The 25581-nt window shown below is 42.7% G+C and overlaps 1 protein-coding gene and 2 long non-coding RNA genes across 5 annotated transcripts; 1 reads left to right on the plus strand and 2 right to left on the minus strand.

Moving 5' to 3' along the window:
- Positions 1-3503: 3503 nt before the first annotated feature.
- On the minus strand, positions 3504-5915 carry LOC124290097. Its single transcript, XR_006901831.1, has 2 exons — positions 5478-5915; positions 3504-5002 (listed from the first exon to the last, which is right to left on the minus strand). It is a non-coding gene; the product is annotated as an uncharacterized LOC124290097 (long non-coding RNA).
- An 8232-nt stretch (positions 5916-14147) lies between these two features.
- Positions 14148-22270, minus strand: LOC124290094 (ankyrin repeat and KH domain-containing protein 1-like). 3 transcript variants are annotated; one of them, XM_046726785.1, is made up of 5 exons: positions 21639-22268; positions 16073-16144; positions 15611-15691; positions 14903-15049; positions 14148-14701 (listed from the first exon to the last, which is right to left on the minus strand). In XM_046726785.1, exons 1-5 carry the CDS (start codon positions 21775-21777, stop codon positions 14247-14249), a joined length of 894 nt encoding a protein of 297 aa, XP_046582741.1. In that variant the 5' UTR covers positions 21778-22268; the 3' UTR covers positions 14148-14246. The 3 variants fall into 3 exon arrangements, with proteins under 3 accessions (XP_046582741.1, XP_046582739.1, XP_046582740.1); XM_046726783.1 differs by having other exon boundaries at positions 14148-15049; positions 21639-22266; XM_046726784.1 differs by lacking the exon at positions 16073-16144 and having other exon boundaries at positions 14148-15049; positions 21639-22270.
- Positions 19345-20569, plus strand: LOC124290101. Its single transcript, XR_006901833.1, has 2 exons — positions 19345-19593; positions 19941-20569. It is a non-coding gene; the product is annotated as an uncharacterized LOC124290101 (long non-coding RNA).
- Positions 22271-25581: the final 3311 nt, after the last annotated feature.

The following is a 25581-nucleotide window of genomic DNA, read 5'->3' on the forward strand; positions in this document are numbered from 1 at the left end:
CACTGTCACCATCCTCTCTCCACAGACACACAGGGACACTGTCACCATCCTCTCCCCAGACACAGGGAGACTGTCACCATCCTCTCTCCACAGACACACAGGGACACTGTCACCATCCTCTCCCCAGACACAGGGAGACTGTCACCATCCTCTCTTAACAGACACACAGGGACACTGTCACCATCCTCTCTCTTCAAACACAGGGAGACTGTCACCATCCTCTCTCCACAGACACACAGGGACACTGTCACCATCCTCTCTCCACAGACACACAGGGACACTGTCACCATCCTCTCCCCAGACACAGGGAGACTGTCACCATCCTCTCTCCACAGACACACAGGGACACTGTCACCATCCTCTCCCCAGACACAGGGAGACTGTCACCATCCTCTCTCCACAGACACACAGGGACACTGTCACCATCCTCTCCCCAGACACAGGGAGACTGTCACCATCCTCTCTCTTCAAACACAGGGAGACTGTCACCATCCTCTCTCTTCAAACACAGGGAGACTGTCACCATCCTCTCTCTTCAAACACAGGGGAGACTGTCACCATCCTCTCTTCAAACACAGGGAGACTGTCACCATCCTCTCTCTTCAAACACAGGGAGACTGTCACCATCCTCTCTCTTCAAACACAGGGAGACTGTCACCATCCTCTCTCTTCAAACACAGGGAGACTGTCACCATCCTCTCTCTTCAAACACAGGGAGACTGTCACCATCCTCTCTCCACAGACACAGGGAAATTGTCACCATCCTCTCTCCACAGACACACAGGGAGACTGTCACCATCCTCTCTCCAGACACAGGGAGACTGTCACCATCCTCTCTCCAGACACAGGGAGACTGTCACCATCCTCTCTCCACAGACACACAGGGAGACTGTCACCATCCTCTCTCCACAGACACACAGGGAGACTGTCACCATCCTCTCTCTTCAAACACAGGGAGACTGTCACCATCCTCTCTCCACAGACACAGGGAAATTGTCACCATCCTCTCTCCACAGACACAGGGAAATTGTCACCATCCTCTCTGCACAGACACACAGGGAGACTGTCACCATCCTCTCTCTTCAAACACAGGGAGATTGTCACCATCCTCTCTCTTCAAACACAGGGAGACTGTCACCATCCTCTCTCCACAGACACAGGGAAATTGTCACCATCCTCTCTCCACAGACACACAGGGAGACTGTCACCATCCTCTCTCCAGACACAGGGAGACTGTCACCATCCTCTCTCCAGACACAGGGAGACTGTCACCATCCTCTCTCCACAGACACAGGGAAATTGTCACCATCCTCTCTCCACAGACACAGGGAAATTGTCACCATCCTCTCTGCACAGACACACAGGGAGACTGTCACCATCCTCTCTCCAGACACAGGGAGACTGTCACCATCCTCTCTCCACAGACACAGGGAGACTGTCACCATCCTCTCTCTTCAAACACAGGGAAATTGTCACCATCCTCTCTGCACAGACACACAGGGAGACTGTCACCATCCTCTCTCTTCAAACACAGGGAGACTGTCACCATCCTCTCTCCACAGACACAGGGAGATTGTCACCATCCTCTCTCCACAGACACAGGGAAATTGTCACCATCCTCTCTGCACAGACACACAGGGAGACTGTCACCATCCTCTCTCTTCAAACACAGGGAAATTGTCACCATCCTCTCTCCACAGACACAGGGAGACTGTCACCATCCTCTCTCCAGACACAGGGAGACTGTCACCATCCTCTCTCCAGACACAGGGAAATTGTCACCATCCTCTCTCCACAGACACAGGGAGACTGTCACCATCCTCTCTCTTCAAACACAGGGAAATTGTCACCATCCTCTCTGCACAGACACACAGGGAGACTGTCACCATCCTCTCTCCAGACACAGGGAGACTGTCACCATCCTCTCTCTTCAAACACAGGGAAATTGTCACCATCCTCTCTCCACAGACACACAGGGACACTGTCACCATCCTCTCTCCAGACACAGGGAGACTGTCACCATCCTCTCTCCACAGACACAGGGAGACTGTCACCATCCTCTCTCCACAGACACAGGGAGACTGTCACCATCCTCTCTCTTCAAACACAGGGAAATTGTCACCATCCTCTCTCCACAGACACACAGGGACACTGTCACCATCCTCTCTCCAGACACAGGGAGACTGTCACCATCCTCTCTCCACAGACACAGGGAGACTGTCACCATCCTCTCTCCACAGACACAGGGAGACTGTCACCATCCTCTCTCTTCAAACACAGGGAAATTGTCACCATCCTCTCTCCACAGACACAGGGAGACTGTCACCATCCTCTCTCCAGACACAGGGAGACTGTCACCATCCTCTCTCCACAGACACAGGGAGACTGTCACCATCCTCTCTCCACAGACACAGGGAGACTGTCACCATCCTCTCTCTTCAAACACAGGGAGACTGTCACCATCCTCTCTCCACAGACACAGGGAGACTGTCACCATCCTCTCTCCAGACACAGGGAGACTGTCACCATCCTCTCTCCACAGACACAGGGAGACTGTCACCATCCTCTCTCCAGACACAGGGAGACTGTCACCATCCTCTCTCCACAGACACAGGGAGACTGTCACCATCCTCTCCCCAGACACAGGAAGACTGTCACCATCCTCTCTCCACAGACACACAGGGAGACTGTCAAAGTCTTCTCTCTTCAAACACAGGGAAATTGTCACCATCCTCTCTCTTCAGACACAGGGAGACTGTCACCATCCTCTCCCCAGACACAGGAAGACTGTCACCATCCTCTCTGCACAGACACACAGGGAGACTGTCAACGTCCCCTCTCTTCAGACACAGGGAACCTGTCACCATACTTCCCCGCTGACTGTGACAACCATATACATCCTCCATGTTGTGAATATTCTGGAGTTACTGTTGCCTGTAACATAAGAATAAATTCCAATGTAGCCAACTTTCCCAAGAATTATTAATGAGATTCTTAGAATACCTTTATTGAAATGTGCTGCTGTTTTGTTTTTTCTCAAATGCAAAGACAAGTAATGTTCTTTTACTGAGAAGATCAAATGAAAAACAAACATTTCTTTTCAATGTATGTGTTTGTGCGAGAGTGGCCGGGAGCGCCTGTTGTTACCGCTCCGCTCCGTGAAACCACGACTCCCGGACCGACGATTCACTACAATGACTAACGGGCAGGTCCAACACTGTGCCACTTGTCTGTCTGCGACAAAACTGTCAATGTTATTAATTCACTCCATGCTATGAGGGCAAACAAACACGTTTCATTGAGACATTTTAGCATTTGATATTATACCTTGTTCGCTGCCGACTGTGAGTCGCAAGATATTGATTTCCCGCCGAATACAGTAGTGTGCCAAGGTCAAAACTATTAATAGTAGGCATAATCACTCAGTTTTTATTAATAGGAATTTTTCAACCAAATTTGATGTGTTGCTAGAGTGAAGTTTCAATAACAACAAAACCTTTTGATTTTCATACCAAAAATTTTTATTAAAAAGTTATTAGATTTACAAGACACCCACCCTCAGAAAAGAAAAATGAATTTCTTTTTTCACCCATTTTTTTGGTTAGGAACATTTTAAAAATACATGTATTTCTACACTGAAGAAAAATATGTTTAAGTATTCTATCTCTGTATTGGTATCTTGTCTATCAATTTTAGTGATAATGGACATATAGTTACCACATCCAATATGAAAGTCCGACCCCTTAAGTGTAGCCCCGTATAAATCCTTTTTAAACTTTTCACTAAGTTTTCATGAATAATGTCTAAACATGAGTAAAACATCATCACAATAAGCATACATAGTCATTGTTATGTGATAAGACGTCTTTTTATCCCCAAAAAGTGACAATCAAGTTAAAAAAGCATATGTTACAATGTTTATAAAATATGCTCGACCTTGAAATTTGAAGGTCAAGAGATACAAATGTATTTTGAAGAATATCTATAGTTACCCGTACAATTAACATGGAAGTTATGTGGGGCCAGAGCAAAGGATAAGCTATCAAAATACTTTGTTTTTAACACAGAAAAATATAATAAAAAAGTTATTAGCATTCAAACACACCTGCTCCCTAAAAAATTACTGCATTTCTTTCCAGCTATATATTGGCTAGGTTATTTTCAAAAATAATTCTACACTTCTGAATAATACTTGTATGCATTGTAGTTGTTTATTGGCATCATGTCTATCTATTTTTGCAATAAAAGTGATGTATCTAACACATTCAACAGCAAAATCTGTCGCTGACAGTGGTACCCATTTCTGCTGTTTAATTACCATTACAATTTGGCCATGTATGACATGCATTAATGACTAGAAAATGACAATACATGCATACAAGGCAAGTTTCATGTTAACTTAAGTCTCTGGAGTCAAAATAAGTCAAAATCAAGTAAAATAGGGACCTCTTGCTCCTTTCTACAGACAGCGTCTGTAGCACAATGAAATGAATAAATAAGGTTCTAGAAACTCCTACATAATACATAAAATATATATCACAGGGTTGAAAACTAAACCTGGCCCAAGGAGCATGTAGAATCTTAGCTAAGCCTTTTTATATCAAATCCAATATCTCATGCATGATGGATTGATAACATATCTGATATTTGTATTAGAGGCCGTGGTCTAGGTGTCTTTTGAATATGATCATAAATACTTAAGCAAATAGTTTCCAACAAATACAGTTTCAGTTGCAAGTTATGTCATGATCCTGGGTCATATGAATCCATTTTGGCAAAGATCAATGCAGATCAATGCACAACATATGAGGAAGAAACATTTTCAACTCTATCACAAACTGTCAATATATGGCAGGTATAACTGCTTAAAATAAATCACAAAAACAGCATACAGGTCAAGTTGCATGATAATAATAAAATCTGAAGAAACAATAGCGACCAATCTCTGTCACTTTGCAAAACATAAGTAGTCAGGCTTCTTCTCTTCAGTTGGTCAGTGGTCCTGAAAATTAAGGAAAATAAAAATTAATATATTTTCTTAACAGTATGGCACTAATTAGATCGTGACAATTTAATGGCCCCAAGCTTAAACAGTAAATGATTGATTATTTATTATCGTTATTTCATCAACAATGGCAATTTCTTTATAACTTAAAAAAATGTGAAGGGATTTTGTAAATGGAATGCAACTGAAAACAGAGATAATACAAAAAATGTTGCCATGGTCAACTGCCAAATGTTGCTAACTTGTATATACTCACAGTAACACACAATCACATTTACTGTCGTTCACTGTCAGTAGTATTTCATCTTTGATAACCATGTCAATTTCACGAAAAAATAGGTCAACCCACTGTGCACGTTATTTAGGCCAAGTATATATTAAAATTGGATTGATCGGCGGTAATAAATGGTGTATATTTGTTCATTAGTTCAGGATACATCATATTGCAAGCATGAAATATGTTGTCACTTACCTATTTCTAAGAAAGACGGTATATTTCCACGCTTGCTGACAAACACGATCTCAGCTGGCAGGCTCTGTCTGTCACTTGATCGCTAGGGAAAAGTACTTCCGGTATAGACGGTGGGGTCCTTTTCATTTTTATCTTGACATGAACACGTTGTTAAAGAACACAGTTCATAGTGCAGATTGAAGCTTGATAATTCGTCTACCTATGAGATTTTTTATAGACATGTGCGCTTTGCATAAATATCTTTTTTACACGTCGGAAGTTTTCACCTTCACAAAGTCAACATTTGACGTCACATTTGTCAAACTATGAAAAAAAGTGTCTCTAGCTTTGTTATCCGTCTTTCCATTGGTGCATTTGTATTCTTTGTGCAATCAGAGGCAACGTTACAAATTCGCGTAAAAGCACCCCCCGTTTTGACACATTTTTCTGACCTGACGTTTGCTCCCAAGTGCTATTCCTTAACATCGAAATATTCTCACAGACTAATCAAACCTTTTGTGAGTTTTTAACCTAATGTGATAATTTTACATCGATCACCTCACCTACCGGCTAGATCTACTGAATATCTGACGAAACCTTAGCCTCCCCTCCAACCACGAGTTAAGCAGGGTCCACACACCGCCATAGAGGAAGCGCTTGGAACCAAAGGCTCAAGCCTCGTTCAGGCATCGTTACCCTGGGGCGGATCCACAGCGGAGGTGCGCATCCCCCCACCCCCACCGCTTCTGAGCGGCTTGTTCCCCGACAAAAAATTCCCAGAGGAGCATTTTTCCCCCTTACCTTTGGACTTGAACATTTATGTGCAGCCCCTTCCCCAGAATCCGTCCTTGGTTACCTATCATCACACAATGCTTACTTTATGTTTGTTTTTTGAGAAAGTTGACACGTTTTAAAGTCTAATTTGCACATTATTTTTTTTTACGAAAAAGTCAATAAACGGGAAACTATCTGCGCGAACACCACCACACTCCTGAGGCGTCCTATCTTCCATTCCGACTCATGTAAACATGATTTAGTTCCGAGTGGTAAATGTTCCAGTTCGGAATAAATGCCGTGAAATTGAGAATGGATGACACGAATAAAAATTCCGCACATACGGCAAATATTCCATCGAACAGGAACAAATACCGTATGCCTAACCTATTCCAGTCATTATTGAATGAAAAATGGACTCATCCAACTTGTCAACATCCGGGATGTCTACTAACTTCAAGTTGGTTACATGTTGACTGTAACCTGGCTACTAACTCTAACTTGGTTACATGCTGAATGTAACTTGGCTACTGACTAACTGTAACTTGGTTACATGTTGACTGTAATCTGGCTACTAACTCTAACTTGGTTACATGTCGACTGTAACCTGGCTACTGACTGTAACTTGGTTACATGTCGACTGTAACCTGGCTACTGACTAACTGTAACTTGGTTACATGTTCACTAACCTGGCTACTGACTGACTGTAACTTGGTTACATGTTCACTAACCTGGCTACTGACTGACTGTAACTTGGTTACATGTTGACTGTAACCTGCCTACCAATTAACTGTAACTTGGTTACATGTTGACTGTAATCCGGCTACTGACTGTTAATTGTTACATGTTGACTGTAACCTGGCTACTGACTGACTGTTAATTGGTTACATGTTGACTGCAACCTGGCTACTGACTAACTGTAACTTGGTTACATATTGACTGTAACCTGGCTACTTACTGTAACTTGGTTACATGTCGACTGTAACCTGGCTACTTACTGTTACTTGGTAACATGTCGACTGTAACCTGGCTACTGACTGATTGTTAATTGGTTACATGTTGACCGTAACCTGGCTACTGACTAACTTGGTAACATGTTGATTGTAACCTGGCTACTGACTAACTGTAACTTGGTTACATGTTGACTGTAACCTGGCTACTGACTAACTTTAACTTGGTTACATATTGAATGTAACCTGGCTACTGACCAACTGTAACTTCGTCACATAATGACTGTAACCTGGCTACTGACTAACTGTAACTTGGTTACATGTTGACTGTAACCTGGCTACTGACTAACTTTAACTTGGTTACATGTTGACTGTAACCTGGCTACTAACTGTAACTTGGTTACATGTCGACTGTAACCTGGCTACTGACTGTAACTTGGTTACATGTCGACTGTAACCTGGCTAATAACTGTAACTTGGTTACATGTCGACTGTAACCTGGCTACTAACTGTAACTTGGTTACATGTCAACTGTAACCAGGCTAATGACTGACTGTTAATTGGTTACATGTTGACTGTAACCTGGCTACTGACTAACTTGGTAACATGTTGATTGTAACCTGGCTACTGACTAACTGTAACTTGGTTACATATTGACTGTAACCTGGCTACTGACTAACTTTAACTTGGTTACATATTGAATGTAACCTTGCTACTGACCAACTGTAACTTGGTCACATAATGACTGTAGCCTGGCTACTGACTAACTGTTGGGTTACACGTCGACTGTAACCTGGCTACTGACTAACTGTAACTTGGTTGCATGTTGACTGTAACCTGGCTACTGACTAACTCTAACTTGGTTACATATTGAATGTAACCTGGCTACTGACCAACTGTACCTTGGTCACATAATGACTGTCACCTGGCTACTGACTGTAACTTGGTTACATGTTGACTGTAACCTGGCTACTGACTGTAACCTGATTAATGAAGGTAACTTGGTTACATAATAACTTAACTCTTTTAACACAAGATTCATTTAGAATCATCAGTTCGCATTCTGGGGAATCTACAATCATAAAAAAAATTAAGTAACTTTCTCACATGATAATTGCTTCTTGATAGCCACATGATTTGTTCCATATGGAACAAATACCGTAGGAAAATCTTTTTTTCCTTTCCGTTCTCCCCCCACGCCCCTATTTTTAAGATCACCCCAACAAACAAAACCCTCCTTTAGACACTTTATGATGTGTGTGGAAGTTCCTCTTTACCCGGAATAAATTCTGTGTGTGCGGAACGAAATAATTGTTCCGCATGCACTATTACAGGAACAAATGTTGGAATGAAAAGTTCCGCCGGAACTTTTACTATGGGGGAACCAAATCTCAGAAAAACGTATCCCAAATGTGTAGATCAATGCCCTTGCTGTTGATCACTGGATTGTGTGGTCCAGACTCGATTAATTACAGACCGCCGCCAAAAGGCTGGAATATTGCTGAGTGCGGCATTACACTACAACTAATTAACCAGTCAACCAGTCAACCTCCCATGTCTTTTTAATAGCCGTGAATTCGAAACTTACCACTTCTATCAAAGAAAACGAAGTGCTGGATCTGTCACAGACGGTAACAACTCGGCCCATTTAGATCACCGCGTGATGACGACCTAATAATTCACCATTACTTCAGTATACGTAGTGTCTAACCCACACTACATGGCGTGTATTTACACTCAGAAATCACTCGGGACGGAAATGTAAATCCATAGTCATTTAAATCCTGGTATCAGTCACGTAGTCTGTCATACGGACCCTGATACAAATATATCCAGTAAAGCCCATGCAAGTCTAGAATATGTGGCAAGTCTAGATGTCCACAGTTTCTGAAAATGAAGAAAGTCTCCGGTCTCCTCCGGTCAACTTTGTTTTCTGATTTCTAAAATATGTTCATTTCAGAGACTAGTTGTTAATCAATCAATGACGAAGGTCCACAGTATTGGATCCTGTTGATGGGCCGCATTGCCACGGTAATGACGTAACAGCCGACATTCAAGAAGGCGTCCAGTCCATATACGTCAATCTGTAACACAACATACAGCCGCCCACATTTGTATATCATTAACATCATTTAGAAACAATCTCGTCTCAATTATGACCAAATTGCTGGTTTAGAAACAAGGAAATTCATTAATTATTCAACCACAAATGCCTGGTGAAACGTTAACAATTTACGATGTCAAATTTGTTAATTTAGGACCGACTACTGTTATTAAATTAAAAAGAGAGAAATTGTTCCTTAAAAGCCATAACAACATAATTATGATTCATTCCATTGAAAAAATGACAAAAAACATATATTGTTGCACTAAATGTTTCTGTTAGTATTAATGCCCATATGTTTAAGTCAAATATGTATTAGGATTTATAGCTGAAGCTGAAAACAAAATCTCCAACGAAATCCCAGGAACTCCATCTGACAAGCCAGCCTGTTCCTAGACTGTCTCACAGTCCCTGAACCACATTATTTTCCCTACTGCCTTGCCCTCCTTGCAATGCTTAGGCTCTAAATGAAGCAAGTCTTTCTCCGTCGTCGCCAAAAAACACATAAAACAAACCATGGTGTAATGTTTTCTGTAATATCTTTACATTTGAGATGTGACTTGTATTTAAAAGGCATCCAGGGGGTTAATATCATTCAAACTATTTGAATGGCATCCAGGGGGTTAATATCATCAATACTATTTGAACGGCATCCGGGGGTTAATATCAACAACACTATTTGAACGGCATCCAGGGGGTTAATATCATCAACACTATTTGAACGGCATCCGGGGGGTTAATATCATCAACACTATTTGAATGGCATCCAGGGGGTTAATATCATCAACACTATTTGAACGGCATCCAGGGGTTAATATCATCAACACTTTTGAACGGCATCCAGGGGTTAATATCATCAACACTATTTGAACGGCATCCAGGGGGTTAATATCATCAACACTATTTGAACGGCATCCGAGTGGTTAATATCATCAACACTATTTGAACGGCATCCGGGTGGTTAATATCATCAACACTATTTGAACGGCATCCGGGTGGTTAATATCATCAACACTATTTGAACGGCATCCGGGGGGTTAATATCATCAACACTATTTGAACGGCATCCATGGGGTTAATATCAACACTATTTGAACGGCATCCGGGTGGTTAATATCATCAACACTATTTGAACGGCATCCTGGGGGTAAATATCATCAACACTATTTGAACGGCATCCGAGTGGTTAATATCATCAACACTATTTGAACGGCATCCGGGGGGTTAATATCATCAACACTATTTGAACGGCATCCAGGGGGTTAATATCATCAACACTATTTGAACGGCATCCAGGGGGTTAATATCATCAACACTATTTGAACGGCATCCGAGTGGTTCATATCATCAACACTATTTGAACGGCATCCGGGGGGTTAATATCATCAACACTATTTGAACGGCATCCGGGGGGTTAATATCATCAACACTATTTGAACGGCATCCGGGTGGTTAATATCATCAACACTTTTTGAACGGCATCCGGGTGGTTAATATCATCAACACTATTTGAACGGCATCCGGGTGGTTAATATCATCAACACTATTTGAACGGCATCCATGGGGTTAATATCATCAACACTATTTGAACGGCATCCAGGGGGTTAATATCATCAACACTATTTGAACGGCATCCGAGTGGTTAATATCATCAACACTATTTGAACGGCATCCGGGTGGTTAATATCATCAACACTATTTGAACGGCATCCGGGTGGTTAATATCATCAACACTATTTGAACGGCATCCAGGGGTTAATATCATCAACACTATTTGAACGGCATCCATGGGGTTAATATCATCAACACTATTTGAACGGCATCCGGGGGGTTAATATCATCAACACTATTTGAACGGCATCCATGGGGGTTAATATCATCAACACTATTTGAACGGCATCCGGGGGGTTAATATCATCAACACTATTTGAACGGCATCCAGGGGTTAATATCATCAACACTATTTGAACGGCATCCAGGGGGTTAATATCATCAACACTATTTGAACGGCATCCATGGGGTTAATATCATCAACACTATTTGAACGGCATCCGGGGTTAATATCATCAACACTATTTGAACGGCATCCATGGGGTTAATATCATCAACACTATTTGAACGGCATCCGGGGTTAATATCATCAACACTATTTGAACGGCATCCATGGGGTTAATATCATCAACACTATTTGAACGGCATCCGGGGTTAATATCATCAACACTATTTGAACGGCATCCTGGGGTTAATATCATCAACACTATTTGAACGGCATCCGGGGTTAATATCATCAACACTATTTGAACGGCATCCGGGGTTAATATCATCAACACTATTTGAACGGCATCCGGGGGGGGTTAATATCATCAACACTATTTGAACGGCATCCGGGTGGTTAATATCATCAACACTATTTGAACGGCATCCATGGGGTTAATATCATCAACACTATTTGAACGGCATCCGGGGGTTAATATCATCAACACTATTTGAACGGCATCCGGGTGGTTAATATCATCAACACTATTTGAACGGCATCCGGGGGGTTAATATCATCAACACTATTTGAACGGCATCCAGGGGGTTATTATCATCAACACTATTTGAACGGCATCCGGGTGGTTAATATCATCAACACTATTTGAACGGCATCCATGGGGTTAATATCAACACTATTTGAACGGCATCCGGGGGTTAATATCATCAACACTATTTGAACGGCATCCGGGGGTTAATATCATCAACACTATTTGAACGGCATCCTGGGGGTTAATATCATCAACACTATTTGAACGGCATCCGGGGTTAATATCATCAACACTATTTGAACGGCATCCGGGGTGAATATCATCAACACTATTTGAACGGCATCCGGGGTTAATATCATCAACACTATTTGAACGGCATCCGGGGTTAATATCATCAACACTATTTGAACGGCATCCGGTGGTTAATATCATCAACACTATTTGAACGGCATCCATGGGGTTAATATCATCAACACTATTTGAACGGCATCCATGGGGTTAATATCATCAACACTATTTGAACGGCATCCGGGGGTTAATATCATCAACACTATTTGAACGGCATCCAGGGGTTAATATCATCAACACTATTTGAACGGCATCCATGGGGTTAATATCATCAACACTATTTGAACGGCATCCGGGGGTTAATATCATCAACACTATTTGAACGGCATCCAGGGGGTTAATATCATCAACACTATTTGAACGGCATCCGGGGGGTTAATATCATCAACACTATTTGAACGGCATCCGGGTGGTTAATATCGTCAACACTATTTGAACGGCATCCATGGGGTTAATATCAACACTATTTGAACGGCATCCAGGGGGTTAATATCATCAACACTATTTGAACGGCATCCGGGGGGGTTAATATCATCAACACTATTTGAACGGCATCCTGGGGGTTAATATCATCAACACTATTTGATCGGTATCCAGGGGGTTAATATCATCAACACTATTTGAACGGCATCCAGTGGGTTAATATCATCAACACTATTTGAACGGCATCCTGGGGGTTAATATCATCAACACTATTTGAACGGCATCCAGGGGGTTAATATCATCAACACTATTTGAACGGTATTCAGGGGTTTAATTATATCAACACTATTTGAACAGGTAACAAAGGCCATCAGTCATTTGTTTTTTAAATATGTGAAGAACTCAGGGATGTGTGTGCTGCAGATGAGTGTTAAACATGTGCGAGGTAATTGGTGTTTCATGAAGACCTTACGTGAAACGGGATTTTGTAAACACTGTCAAATAGGGGCGGTGGGGTAGCCCAGTGGTTGAAGTGTTTGCTCGTCACGCCGAAGACCCGGGTTTGATTCCCCACATGGCTACAATGTGTGAAGCCCATTTCTGGTGTTCCCCGTCGTGATATTGCTGGAATATTGCTAAAAGCGGCTTAAAACTAAGCTAAGTCACTTACTCACCCTCTCACTATCAAATATAACGGAAAACTCACTTCGGCGTTTGTGTTTGCCTGCCCCCAAGACGATTTATAGGTTATCCCAAGGTTATAGGCGAGATTCTATTGGCGACTTGACAAAACAACATCCCACTGATCCCTAATTGGTTATTTTTCAAATTCAGTTCAACGGGTAAATACCCGATATTTACATTTACAGCATACAGTAAACGATGCCGCGAATGGCGAAATCGTCATGTGTCAAAAATGGCCAGATTTACGATGTACATATTTCTTAATGGTCATTTCAGCAATTGTGGTTTACATAAAAACCGTGTGTTAGATCAAGAAACAGAGAACTGGGGCAGATATTTGTCTTTCTGGCATCCAGGGATTTATATAACTGAGATGATTTGGGTGATGATTGTTTTCAGTTTAATTTTGTATACCGTGCGTTTAGTCACTGTAGAAGGGGTGCATGTCCCTGTGGCACCAAAAGGGTTAAATCTCAGCAGTAATCAGCTACACATGTCCATTCTTCCTTTGTTAAACGACACCGACCACATGGTACTTGACTAACACTGTTTGTGTTGTCTGGCACGATGCCAGCATTGCGCCGCTGTCTGTCCTATTTGGCCGGCACCTCAGTGTATACCTGTGACGTCACCAGCAGTGTGACGTCACTGTCACTGTACAAATGGCGCCATGTCAGCTGAGTGCAGCGACATGTAAACAAACAGTTTGTTGTTGTCGGTTTCACAATTCGCGATATTCTCAGAACAAAATTAACACAGAATAATGTTAAGACGGGCGAAGTTTACGTACAATCACTCACCGTTTATATTTACACTCACTTCACAATTTTCTTACCTGATCACGCGAGGTTCCAAACACAACAAATGACAAAATGTCTGAAAATACTTTCATCAAGTTTTATTTATATTCAGGAAGAAAATCGTGAACACGTCAGTGTCAGCAACGGCATGTGCCCCGTCTCCTACCACACCGACACCGACTTCAGTGTCCACCACGTGACACCAGGTACTCCACCACTCGCTGATGTCCCAGGAGTCTCGCCAGGTAGACCGCTGTCTCCCCGTTGTTGTTCCTGGCGTTGACGTCCACCACTTTGTGTGACACGATCAGCTTCACCGTCTCCAGGTCTCCACCAATACAGGCCGAGTGAAGTACGTTGTCACCGAACCTGTCCACCAGCGACACATCAGCCCCTCTACCCACCAGGAACTCCACCACATCGCTGTGTCCATTCCGTGCTGCCTTCATCACCGGTGTCCTGCTGTAGTCTCCTCTACTGTTGATGTCCAGCACGTTCCAGGACACGATCAGCTTCACCGTCTCCAGGTCTCCACCAATACAGGCGTAGTAAAGGACGTTGTTACTGGTACTGTCCACCAGCGACACATCAGCCCCTCTACCCACCAGGAACTCCACCACATCACTGCGTCCCCACCGTGCTGCCCTCATCACCGGTGTCATGCTGTTCCATCCTCTACTGTTGACGTCCACCAGCTTCCTGGACACGATCAGCTTCACCGTCTCCAGGTCTCCACCACCACAGGCCAAGTGAAGGACGTTGTTACCGTCACTGTTCACCAGCGACACATCAGCCCCTCTACCCACCAGGAACTCCACCACATCGCTGTGTCCTCTATATGCTGCCTCCATCACCGGTGTCAGGCTGTAGAATCCTCTCGTGTTGATGTCCACGTGACCCGCTGCCAGGATCCGCTTCACTGTCTCCAGGTCACCGTCTTTGCTGGCGGAGTAGAGGCGGCGGCCTGCTGCTGGTGATGGAGTCGCTGCAACACAAAGTAAACATCAGACATCTGTGCCACACATCTACAATGTTTTCACCATGTTGATACGTGACTCGGACATTGCTACATCGTTTAAACAATTCCATCATGGCTGACAACAATACAACATGGCGGGAATGTCAACTTGTGGTTTCTGGGATAAACGATGGTGTGTTTAATACAGAACTTTCTGTTAGAGCCAGTAGTTGTGGCAATAGTTGTGTACGTGGTTTCTGGGATAAACGATGGTGTGTTTAATACAGAACTTTCTGTTAGACCCAGAAGCTGTAGCAATATTTTGTGTTCGGCTGGAGAGTGTTGATGTTTGTTGAACTTTACAAGTTGATAATGTCAGTACAACTGTTGTTTGGTTTTTGGGTAATAAGATATAACGTTGGTTTATGTCACAGTGTTTTGGTTGGTGTTTGACGCCACACTCAGCAGTATTCCAGCTGTCTGGTGGCGACCTCAGCATAATTATCTGGTTCATGGAATCCTGTGACCGACAACATGAACGTCGATCGACACCACTATTCTTCGTGTCTGCTGGGTTTTCCGACCTACCGTGGGAGTCTTGTGTCGTCACTGGCGCTGGTGGAACCGTCTTGCTCGGTGTCAGATCATCACTCACGTCGGTGGTCGAGGCTGAAACAGGGAATATGTTGTTCAGAAAACTATACATAGCACATAAGCATTTCTACTGCTGGCTCAGTTTTCGCCTTTCCACATAATGTTTCGCCTTTCAGTGTTATGTATGATTAAATTCTAAATACATATCTTATGAAAGAAGTATTAAATATATATCATTCAATTTAACTGAGATAATTCTCCATCGAGACCGCATGTCGATGCAGGAAAAGAGTAACACTCCCTAATTATTTTTAACAGTTTGAAATCCTTCCTTAAGTGGCAGTTTGAAATCCTGTGACCTCAAGTCAGAATCTCCACGGGTATATATACTCCACTCTGTTGAATGGACGGAGAATTAAGGACTGACGTCCCTGTCTGCTGGGTTTTCCCACCTACCCTGTAGATCAGAGTCTTGTGTTGTCACTGGCGATGGTGGAACCGTGTTGTTCTGGGTCGGGCCAGTCGAGGCTGAAACTGGGAATATTATATTCAGAAAACTATACATAGCACATAAGCATTGTTATTACTACTGGCCTCAGTTTTCGCTTTCCACAATGTTTTGCCTTTCAATATTATGTGTGGATAAATTCTAAATACATCTGTTATAGCAGAAGTATTAAATATATATGGTTTGCTTTGATTGAGATACCTGTTCATCAAGACCCCGTGTCTCTGCAGGAGAGAAAAAGAACATTTCCTACATATATTTTTACAGTTTGATTCAGTAAGTGTAATAAACTTTGCACTGACTGTGACCCAGCAGCTGAGATGCTCCTCTTTGTTGAAATGTAGTAACTGAATAGATTGGTATGCTGTTTTGAAATATAAACATGAACAGTGTAACTAAAGGATCTGTTTGCCTTCAGGGTTAGGTTAGGGTTAGGCTAGTGTCAAGCAAATTCTACGGGTACTTTAAGTATAAACATATTTACATTATTACACTGAAAGAAAACAATAGATAAACAAACAAAAACATCTGCACTTATACCTAATTATAATTCCTCTTTCTGGAATGACCCCCTTTTTTTTTTTAGTTTGAATTCATTAACCGTAACTGGAATTTCAAAAATGTCTTTCCTTGATGTCCCCATTATAGCTGTTTATTTTTGTACATGGTATTTTAGGCAATTCCATAAATTCTAATGTGAAGCAGATTTAAAGTTTAGTATTCAATGGAGGAAACACTCTCTCATCACATTGGGCACACATTTGAAACTAAACAAAATTTGAAACGTTGTGGACAAAAAATCACAGATATCTGACGAAAGAAATATTCATAAATACAATTTAAGCATCACATATTGATACAAAATGCATGAAATAGTTACTACATAGTGAAACAACAGCAAACGACACGAACCACTGATAATGCGGTTTCGCCTTTTGACTTCCTGTTTGTGCAACACAGTTTAAATTTAGTCACAAAGTGTCAGGCAAACTTTGTCCAGCGCGCAGAAAATGTCAGCATACCGAACGATGGCGGCAGTGCAATTCTCACACAACTACTATCTGAGGCGGAAACTGCAGCTGACACAGCCGTACTTGTCGATGGAAGCAATGTGCTTTGATAAACAACAAGGGTACAAACACGTGAAAGTGTGTGGTGGTCAAGATAGACATGTCGCTGTCCGAGTGATTAACATTCTCCGTCTGTTTCAATATTAGAAGAGAATAAAGCGTACTTGCCCTTCCATAATTTATTGCTTTTTTCTAAATGTTGCAAAAATGCATGTGTTCCACATTTAAGGTTTCATTGTTAAAAAAGCAACTCTACAGGTGTTCATTGTAAACCGATTTTAACTGATACGTTTCACCGTGTGCTATATAGCGGGGTGTATTTCAATGCAATGCAACTATTCATTGACGCAGAATAAAAAGAAATGAAATACAGTGTAAATTATATATTTGACCGGAAAGATATAAAACATTCTCATAAAGTCTTCCGTGACAGAGGTAAATGCAATCAGTCAAAGCATAACGCTAAGAAAGAGCACATTATTTGATCAAATATAACAAGTCTATCAGGTGAAACGCTGCGTTGTTATGTTTACCCAGACCTTCCATCGTCCCCCGCCGGTGACAAGCTAAACACAGGCCTGGTGTAAACATTGTGTGAAGCAAGCACTTGGTTCCTACAACATTCATACAGCTTTACAGAAGACGTACGATGTACATTTACACTATTTCATCAAATTTCCTAAATCAGTTAAAAAGTAGAAACTGAGAACTTACCCACCAATAACGTCCTAACACGAGCGACTCATCTAGCTATGAAATGCCTTGACTGGCGACACCACGACCGCAAAGCTGCCAGCTATGACGTCATTGTGACGTGTCTGGTTAGGAGCATGGCAACGTTTGGCGCTCGACTGCTTGGACTGATTAACAACTTTGTATGGAAATATTTGTAATCGTTCCATGTTAGCCCTGCAGTTTTATCAGATCAAAGCAGCATATTAGAACACATTTCGTGTTACCTGTGGCATGACATGGACGACAATTGTATTATAAGCATATCGGATGCTTCCCTGGAAAGAGTTCCTTCCGTTACCCCAACCCTAACCCTAACCTAAGTTATGGACTTTTAGTCGTTTTTGTGATTTCTATAGTAATTGTTGTGTTAGGTTTTGTTAATTATTTTAGTATATATTAATTAATAAATATTATTCGGGATGGGGGAAAGGGAGGAACTGTTACCGCCTCCTTAATTCACCGATTGTTTGTATCACAAAACTCCCAATACACTGTATTTGTTTTAAAAAATATATATGCCCCCTTTGAAAACACGTCATATGTAGATATCATTCGACGTCAGATGCTTAGATGTAAATAGCTACGATCATTCTGTGTACGTACTTACATTGAGCTTATAATGAAAGACAAACTGTGTTTTTCTGAGCCTGTTGTGCTAAGTGTAGACAGGTATTCCCCAACTCAGTCTAAGTGTGAAATAGATGCCGAGATATTTATGTTCAGATACAGTGTCCATAAGTTGTTCGCCTATTCAGAATACCATATGGGAGTATGGGAGACCAGTGTATGTATCTGGAAAGTTGGGGGTCAATCAAGTCGTTTATTATAGTTTGGGGCTATATAAGGACTGATTTGAAAGTTGGGAGATTGCAACCAATTGCGTGTGTGTGTCAGGTTGGCTGGGTTTCCTGGATATTCAACTGGTGTGAGCTATATGATATTATGTTATGTTGTAGTTAGAATATGTGAATGAATTGTTTATACAGTCGAGAACCTTTGTGTCGAACACTGATAACCCGATATCTCGGATGTGTCGATATAACATCTGGGTCCCGGCAAAATCCTTCATATTTTATCATTATTCAAGCTCTTTTAACTTGCTACGGATGTCTCGATATTTCAGATATCTAGATATAATTTCATGGTCCCGACAACCAAAATTACCCTGTTAACTCGATATTAATAAGAAACTCGGTATTCACCTACCTTTCATGGGCAAGTATCACTCTGAACTGAAGTTCTGTCTACATGTTTACACACGCTGCGGCATGAATCAAAGAGATACGGTAGTGTAAACTAATTAGGGCAATTTGAGTTGAAGGTCACTTGATTAATTAGGTTTAATTAAGAAGGAATTAATTAGGAAGTACTCACTGTTACGACTAAATACTACTGATAACGGATTATAGTTTTCAATCAAAACATACTAAGAAGCAATGAGGGGATTGTGCAATCACGTGACTAGCATGTGATTGTTGAGATGTTTCTAAATTGCGGACTGAGAAATACGGATTAGGAGTCAATGACAGTGACTTTGATAGTGACGAACCAGCCCCACCCTTGCCAACCCTTCTCCAAGCCACCAAGACCTTGGGTGCGTTCACAAGATTTGTGGATTCGAGAGATGGAGGGCGGCTGTTACAAGCACTTGTCATGTATCAAGAGTGATTATCTACTATCGCTTTCATGCAACCACCAAATACATTGAGATTTAATGTCATTTCACCTTATAATATCACCGTATCTCTGATTCAATATATTTCTTATAATTAGTGAGGTTGATAATATGATGGAATTGTAATGTATATGGAAACCTTTTTTTATAATGTAACTAAGATGGTAAACTGACGTAATATAATAATCAGTCAGCAGATCACGTGTAATGTGATAGTGTTGTGCATTAAGTGTCGGTAAAACAGCCCTGTAGACAGATCCTGTGTGTGTTAAGTATATGTGTCCATATAGTGTATGTGTAAAGTCACCAAGTACATGGTGTGCTTTCTATATCCAGTGTCCGGGATAGATATACTCCGTAAGGCTTTCCGCCGATCGAGAGGGATCGACCCTGACATGCCGTCTGCGAATCTGGACTTTTGACATCTGAGTGTTTTGGGAGAGTGACATGCCGCCCGTGAATCTGGACTTTTGACATCTGAGTGTTTTGGGAGAGTGACATGCCGCCCGTGAATCTGGACTTTTGACATCTGAGTGTTTTGGGAGAGTGACATGCCGCCCGTGAATCTGGACTTTTGACATCTGAGTGTTTTGGGAGAGTGACATGCCTCCCGTGAATCGGGACTTTTGACATCCGAGTATTCAGGGAGAGTGACATGCCGCCCGTGAATCTGGACTTATGACATCTGAGTGTTTAGGGAGAGTGACATGCCCCATCCATTAAGGCTGTCCCAACCGATCAACATAGACCATACCGGCAGGCCGCCTACTGTGTAAACTGCACAGGATAAAGTAAAGTATGCGTTGGATGTAGTTGGTCTGTATATTCCATTTAATGTATATATCATATCATATGAACTGTTGTGTGTTTCATTAGAAAGGCCTTTGTAATGGTGTTACATTTGGAGCGTTGATGTGAGTGTATGTGAATGGTGAGGTATGAGGTACGTACTTGGCTAAGTAGGGGAAAGAGAGTGAGTGTGTTTGATGATTGTGAGAATGAAGTTAGGAGTGACAGCATATATGAATCATTGTGATCAGGGCATATTTAGTTAATAGATTATATTAACTTTTAATTTTCGGGGTTGTATTTACTCTAGTATGTGACACTCTGTAATCAGGCAGTCTGTAATGTGTATAAAATATGACTAGTGGAGTCATTTATATACGAAATACCCAATTTGCAGTCAAATAAACTTCTGTGCACGACATGCACCACTGGCATGTCCTGTTAACCTTATGTTCAAATGCACAATAAAATCTACGTTGTACGTATCAACAATACCCAATGCCCTATATGAACACATATCCAATAAAATAGATGTCCAATCATCATCATGTTTACATGCGCAATAAACCCTATGCTGACATGTCATGTGAACCCTATGCTGACATGTCATGTGAACCCTATGCTGACATGTCATGTGAACCCTATGCTGACATGTCATGTGAACCCTATGCTGACATGTCATGTGAACCCTATGCTGACATGTCATGTGAACCCTATGCTGACATGCCATGTGAACCCTATGCTGACATGTCATGTGAACCCTATGCTGACATGTCATGTGAACCCTATGCTGACATGTCATGTGAACCCTATGCTGACATGTCATGTGAACCCTATGGTGACATGTCATGTGAACCCTATGCTGACATGTCATGTGAACCCTATGCTGACATGTCATGTGAACCCTATGCTGACATGTCATGTGAACCCTATGCTGACATGCCATGTGAACCCTATGTTTGTATGTGCTGTAATCACATAGCCTTAGTGATCACAAATTTTATTGGTCAATAAGCGTTTGAAATATGGGTAGTTCGGAAATGAAAGGTTTCCACTAAAAACAAAGAAAGTTTACCTCCCACATATTGTTTCAAAAGCAGAAGACACATGCTTAGTACGTATGCAGGATGACTGTAAAACAATTGGCTAAATTTTAATGAAATGATAACGTTAAACGTATATCTTTGGGTTGGAATATCAAGATAGAATTGTAACCAAGCGAATAATCTCTGTAAAAAGTCTCACCTGCAGTAGTTCCAGGATACGTCGTGGTCGATGTCGTGAGTGACACCTGCGACAATGACGATGTTGTCATCGAACTCTCATTACCATCAGTCTCTTTAGCCTCATCCCTCACCACACAACAACTCAAATTCAGTGTCATCAAGTCCTTGGTAAGACCTGTGATCTGTTGTTTTGTGGCAAAAAAGATCTTGTTTGGTTTGATTCAGTTCAGATATCAGCATCCTGGCATCACGCAGATCAGCTGCCGTCTTATTCATCTCGTCGCGTAGTTTTCCAACACTCTCGCTGTACGTGTCTTTTTCCTGTCGAACATGTTTCAGCTCTTGAGTTATTACTTTCAGTTGCGTCTTGGTGTTTTGTAAACTGTATTTCAGGCTGCCAACTTCAGCTAACACCAGTCTCATCCGTCTAGCCAAGGTACTCCTCTTGTTCTTAGCTTGAACAGTTACAAATTTCCATGTTTTCATCTCCTCCTCTATCACTGCCACTCGATCAGCCAAGGTTGGACCACTGCGAGCAGCCTGTACGTCGCTGACACCTAGGACAACAAAAATCAGGAAAACAAGTGTTGAGATCTCCATTGTTCTAGTGAACTTCGCAGCACGCAGCTAGGAATACGACTGCCTCGCCGCCGGGTAAACGGTTTTAATATAGCCCGACTCAAGTGTTTGGCAGAATGTCAGCTCGCGGAACCACACGCTACACCAGTTGTGTGCGTACACGTGGCGTCATAGCAACCGACATGGCGGATAACTACATGAGATGGATATGCAGTGCCATGTACCCAGCAAGAACAACACTGCTCGGTGTATTGTCACTGATAACGTAACGTCACATATATTGTAACACTTGTTATAGTTGGTATTACACTGTCTCAGTGAAGGACAGATTCTAGTACTTTTGTTGAGTTGAGTGGACAGAAGGGTACACAGGGTGTATTGATAGCTTTCGGTCGTGGGAGTCGTGATAATTTTCACTTATCAGAGGGGTGCACACGTTCCAAGGCCTAGGGTACCAATTGTACGACTTTCAATCTTGAGGAAGCCGCCATAGATGAGAGGGTTAGAGGGCTGACTATGTGTACTGGCAATTAGGTGCCTGACTATGTGTACTGGCGATAAGGTGCCTGACAATGTGTACCGGCGATTAGGTGCCTGACAATGTGTACTGGCGATCAGTTGCCTGACTATGTGTACCGGCGATTAGGTGCCTGACAACGTGTACTGGCGATTAGTTGCCTGACTGTGTATGTAGGTACCTGACTATGTGATTAGCGATTAGTTGACTATGTGTGTACTGGCGATTAGGTGCCTGACTATGTGTATTGGCGATTAGTTGCCTGACTATGTGTATTGGCGATTAGGTGCCTGACTATGTGTATTGGCGATTAGTTGCCTGACTATGTGTACTGGCGATTAGGTGCCTGACTATGTGTATTGGCGATTAGGTGCCTGACAATGTGTATTGGCGATTAGGTGCCTGACTATGTGTACTGGCGATTAGGTGCCTGACTATGTATATTGGCGATTAGTTGCCTGACTATGTGTACTGGCGACTAGGTGCCTGACAATGTGCACTGGCGATTAGTTGTCTGACTATGTGTACTGGCGATTAGGTGCCTGGCTACGTGTAGTGGCGATTAGGTGCCTGACTATGTGTACTGGCGATTAGGTTCCTGACAATGTGTATTGGCGATTAGTTGCCTAAAAATGTGTACTGGCGATTAGTTGCCTGACAATGTGTACCGGCGATTAGGTGCCTGACAATGTGTACTGGCGATTAGTTGCCTGACAATGTGTATTGGCGATTAGTTGCCTGACAATGTGTACTGGCGATTAGTTGCCCTGACAATGTGTACTGACGATTAGGTGCCCGACAATGTGTAGTGGCGATTAGTTGCCTGACCATGTGTACTGGCGACTAGGTGCCTGACTATGTGTACTGGCGATTAGGTGCCTGATTATGTGTACTGGCGATTAGGTGCCTGACTATGTGTACTGGCGATTAGGTGCCTAACTATATGTAGTGGCGATTAGCTGCCTGACAATGTAGTGGCGATTAGGTGCCCGACAATATGTACTGGCGATTAGTTGCCTCACAATGTGTAGTGGCGATTAGGTGCCTGACAATGTGTACTGGCGATTAGTTGCCTGACTATCTGTACCGGCGATTAGGTGCCCGGACAATGTGTATTGGCGATTAGTTGCCTGACAATGTGTACTGGCGATTAGTTGCCTGACAATGTGTACTGGCGATTAGTTGTCTGACTATGTGTACTGGCGATTAGGTGCCCTGACAATGTGTACTGGCGATTAGTTGCCCTGACAATGTGTACTGGCGATTAGGTGCCTGACAATGTGTACTGGCGATTAGTTGTCTGACTATGTGTACTGGCGATTAGGTGCCTGACAATGTGTACTGGCGATTAGTTGCCTGACAATGTGTACTGGCGACTAGGTGCCTGACTATGTGTATTGGCGATTAGGTGCCTGATTATATGTAGTGGCGATTAGTTGCCTGACAATGTGTACTGGCGATTAGGTGCCTGACTATATGTAGTGGCGATTAGTTGCCTGACAATGTGTACTGGCGATTAGGTGCCTGACTATATGTAGTGGCGATTAGTTGCCTGACAATGTGTACTGGCGATTAGGTGCCTGACAATATGTACCGGCGATTATGTGCCTGACTATGTGTACTGGCGATAAGGTGCCTCCTCACAAGGTGTACCGGCGATTAGTTGTACTATGTGACGACGATTAGGTGCCTGACAATGTGTACTGGCGATTAGTTGCCTGACAATGTGTACTGGCAACTAGGTGCCTGACTATGTGTACTGGCGATTAGGTGCCTGATTATGTGTATTGGCAATTAGGTGCCTGACAATGTGTACTGGCGATTAGGTGCCTGACTATATGTAGTGGCGATTAGTTGCCTGACAATGTGTACTGGCGATTAGTTGCCTGACAATGTGTACTGACGATTAGGTGCCTGACAATGTGTAGTGGCGATTAGTTGCCTGACCATGTGTACTGGCGACTAGGTGCCTGACTATGTGTACTGGCGATTAGGTGCCTGATTATGTGTACTGGCGATTAGGTGCCTGACTATGTGTACTGGCGATTAGGTGCCTAACTATATGTAGTGGCGATTAGTTGCCTGACAATGTGTAGTGGCGATTAGGTGCCTGACAATATGTACTGGCGATTAGTTGCCTCACAATGTGTAGTGGCGATTAGGTGCCTGACAATGTGTACTGGCGATTAGTTGCCTGACTATCTGTACCGGCGATTAGGTGCCTGACAATGTATTGGCGATTAGTTGCCTGACAATGTGTACTGGCGATTAGTTGCCTGACAATGTGTACTGGCGATTAGTTGTCTGACTATGTGTACTGGCGATTAGGTGCCTGACAATGTGTACTGGCGATTAGTTGCCTGACAATGTACTGGCGACCAGGTGCCTGACAATGTGTACTGGCGATTAGTTGTCTGACTATGTGTACTGGCGATTAGGTGCCTGACAATGTGTACTGGCGATTAGTTGCCTGACAATGTGTACTGGCGACTAGGTGCCTGACTATGTGTATTGGCGATTAGGTGCCTGATTATATGTAGTGGCGATTAGTTGCCTCACAATGTGTACTGGCGATTAGGTGCCTGACTATATGTAGTGGCGATTAGTTGCCTGACAATGTGTACTGGCGATTAGGTGCCTGACTATATGTAGTGGCGATTAGTTGCCTGACAATGTGTAGTGGCGATTAGGTGCCTGACAATATGTACCGGCGATTAGTTGCCTGACTATGTGTACTGGCGATAAGGTGCCTCACAATGTGTACTGGCGACTAGTTGTCTGACTATGTGTACTGACGATTAGGTGCCTGACAATGTGTAGTGGTGATTAGGTGCCTGACTATGTGTACTGGCGACCAGGTGCCTGA

This window comes from Haliotis rubra, unplaced genomic scaffold (genome assembly GCF_003918875.1).
Source record: "Haliotis rubra isolate DU_JTF1 unplaced genomic scaffold, ASM391887v1 Scf457, whole genome shotgun sequence".
NCBI lineage: Eukaryota > Metazoa > Mollusca > Gastropoda > Lepetellida > Haliotidae > Haliotis > Haliotis rubra.